A 3175-nucleotide genomic window follows, 5' to 3' on the forward strand; every position below is an offset into this window, starting at 1 on the left:
GTACTCAGCCGTTACCAGGAGCTCTTTGATGGTGATGAAGAAAGTGTGGGGTTAGTCCCTGGCATCAAGCACAGCATCGATACCGGTGATGCCAAAACCGACAGTGGAGGCTACCACATGCCACTCGTCAAACCATCAAAGAGCAATGTGACTTTATGCTCCGGGCAGGTGTCATAGAGCCTTCTACCTCACCCTGGTTAAGTCCAGTAGTTCTCGTGAAGAAAAAGGGAGGAACGCTGCATTTTTGTGTGGACTACCGTGGACTCAATGCTGTCACCTAACATGATACCTACCCACTGCCGCACATAAGTGAAATGATAGATGAGCTGGGGACCATGAACATCTTCACTATCCTGGATGCAAGGGCAGCCTACTGGAGTGTAGAAGTGGAGGAGTTGGACAGGCCAAAGACAGCATTCTCTGATGGCTATCGGCTCTTTCATTTTCGAAGGCTCCCTTTGGTCTGTCAACTGCTCCAACAACATTCCAACGCACAATGAATCTTGTCCTGTCTTCTGTGCTGGGCCGTCATATGCTTGCCTACCTTGACGATGTGATCGTCTAGAGCAGAACCTTCTCGCAGTATCTCAGTGATCTGGACGAGACATTACAACTCCTTCCCATGGCCGGTCACAAGCTGAACGTCCAGAAATGCCAGTTTGCAGCTACCACCATCGACTTCTTGGGCTTTACGATTTCCCCAGAAGGTGTTACACCCAATCAAGAGAAGGTATTGGCTATATCGAAAACCCCATCACCCCGTACTGTGAGAGAAGTTCGTCACTTCTTGGGTGCCACTGGCTTCTTCAGGAAACACATCCCTGGGTATGCTACCATCGCCTCTCCTTTGCATCTCCTGCTGAAGAAGGGACGAGCATGGACCTGGGGCCATGAACAAGAAGCCGCCTTTAATGCACTGAAGGAAAAGCTCGTATCAGCGCCTGTCCTCCGGCAGCCCGATTTTACCAAAGAATTCGAGCTTCATACAGACGCATCCAACATCGCTTTGGGAGCCTGTTTGATCCAGAGGGATGATCTGCAATCGCCGCATGCTGTTGCATACTACAGCAGAAAGCTCCGTGATGCTGAAACCTGCTACCCTATTATCGACCTAGAGGCATTGGCAGTTGTGGAAGGTGTTCGAGTGTTTGACTCATATCTGTATGGGCGGCATTTTACAGTCTACACCGACCACCGACCGTTAGTGTACGTCTTAACCAAGAAAACCAAGTCTCCTAGAATGACTCGCTTCGCACATGACCTCTCCTTTTACGACTTCAGCATTCGTTATAAGGAAGAGTGCGCCAACTATGTTCCTGATTTGCTGTCCCGCCAAGTTGCGAAGTTAACCATCACTGAGCTCTCCCCTGACAAGCTAGCAGATCAACAAGCAGCCGACCCACAGCTTGTTGACATCCGGCGATACCTTATGGATGGAACTCTCCCAAAGAAGAAGCTGCCCCTTCCACTGAGTGACTTCAAATTGAAAGATGGAGTGCTCTATCGTCTGAGACACTTGCCAGACCGGATTTGCTACCAGTTGGTGGTGCCTGAGAGCCTCAGCATCTGCACTCACTGGCCTCGCATCCAGGAGTACATCGGACGTTCCAGAATGCCCGATCAATGTTTTACTGGCCTAACATGCTAAGAGATGCTCGTCAGTATGTTGGCAGTTGTGTGATATGTCAGCAGTCTCGAGGCAACATGCAGAAGGCCCCCATGGCAGATACATCACTAGCCCAGTTCCCCCCTGGAGAGGGTCTCCATGGATATAATGGACTTTGGGCCCAATGTTACAGTTCGTTGGGCTCTTTCAATATTAGATCAACATTCCCGCTACTTGCAAGTCGTCCCACTTCAAAGAGCCACTGCAGCAGCTGTACACAGAGCATTCCTGGACCACTGGGTCACCATTTTCGGCCCACCCAGAGTTATTCAGAGTGAGAATGGAGTCCAGTTTACCAGTAACCTGTTTCGTGAACTCACCCAACTAATGCACGCTAGCAATCATTACACAATTCGCTATCATCCACAAGCGAATGGCATGGTGGAGCGCACAAACTGTGTTGTGAAGTCTGCACTCACTGCTCTTGTGAACAACCGTCCAAGAGTCTGGCACCAGTTTGTTCCTGAGCTACGCCTGCAAATCAACTCAGCCATCCACCGTACTACTGGTGAGCAGCCTCTCTACCTGCTTACCGGCAGGCATGCCAACTTTCTCATCGGCCTCACCAATGAAGCTGTCTTCGATGAAAACGCCAAGCTCCAGAAGCGCCTTCAGGAAGCCCGCCGTGCAACTGTAGAAGCCTCTAAGGAAGCGCGCCGAATCTACAGGAGGTATTATGACCGTGGCAAAAGGGTGGAGTTCCAGCCTACCGAAGGTGCCCTTGTGTGGTACTATGAGCACCGCCATCGTATGGGAGGTCTTCCTCCTCTCACAGGGAAATGGCACGGCCCTGCACGTATCCTGAAACGCCTAGGACCGGTGTCCTTTGAGATCCAAGACGTCACCACAGAAGTCCAGATGAAGGCTCATCTTAATCACTTGAAGGCTTACCATGCACCAGCCGAGCTTTCATATGCTGCTGACGACGAGGTCGAAGATGACGAGGAGGTCGAGGATAGTGACGATGCTGCTGCTGCTGAGGCCCCTAACCCAGATAACCCCTGGGTTGCCATGCTGACGTCCATGGTATGGGAAGCAGAGGTCTGTGGCGTCGTTCGAGGAGCTGCAGATACTGGGGCTGATCTCCTCTGAGTTTGTTGTCGTAATGTATTTTGTCTGGGTTTTTTTGTTGTTGTTGCCTTCTGCTTGTGGACACGTCTGGCTGTCCACGTTTTATGTTGTAAAGGCAAGTAACGGGGCTCAGACCAATCTTTGATTTTGTTTCAGGCTGTCTCCGCTGACCACTCCGACCCAAGGCATGGGAGGATTGTGGAGTGTATTAATTACCGAGAGGGCGTGGCACTCCAGTTGGCACTCTTCCTGCGACTTGTCACCTGCGCGTGACTTCTATGGTTCCCCCTAAGCCCGTTTTCTTTCCCCTCGTTATGTTTACATTAATGTTCAGTTGTTGGTTTTACGGATCCCACTTTTAGTTTAGTATTTTAGATTGCGTTTTTATTTTATTTAAATTCTAAACCCAATTGTGAACCCCCGAATTAAGTAATCTAT

General features: G+C 50.2%; 1 protein-coding gene across 1 annotated transcript; it reads left to right on the plus strand.

Moving 5' to 3' along the window:
• Positions 1–1765: 1765 nt before the first annotated feature.
• On the plus strand, positions 1766–2758 carry LOC138867279 (SCAN domain-containing protein 3-like). Its single transcript, XM_070142396.1, has one exon. The coding sequence runs from the start codon at positions 1766–1768 to the stop codon at positions 2756–2758; it is 993 nt and encodes a 330-aa protein (XP_069998497.1).
• Positions 2759–3175: the final 417 nt, after the last annotated feature.

The sequence above is a fragment of the Penaeus vannamei genome, chromosome 29 (assembly GCF_042767895.1).
Source record: "Penaeus vannamei isolate JL-2024 chromosome 29, ASM4276789v1, whole genome shotgun sequence".
In the NCBI taxonomy this organism is placed as follows: Eukaryota; Metazoa; Arthropoda; class Malacostraca; order Decapoda; family Penaeidae; genus Penaeus; species Penaeus vannamei.

What these genes read in the sequence shown, in the direction of transcription:
- LOC138867279 (XM_070142396.1), top strand. Translation starts at nt 1,766, where the DNA reads ATGGATATAATGGACTTTGGGCCCAATGTTACAGTTCGTTGGGCTCTT.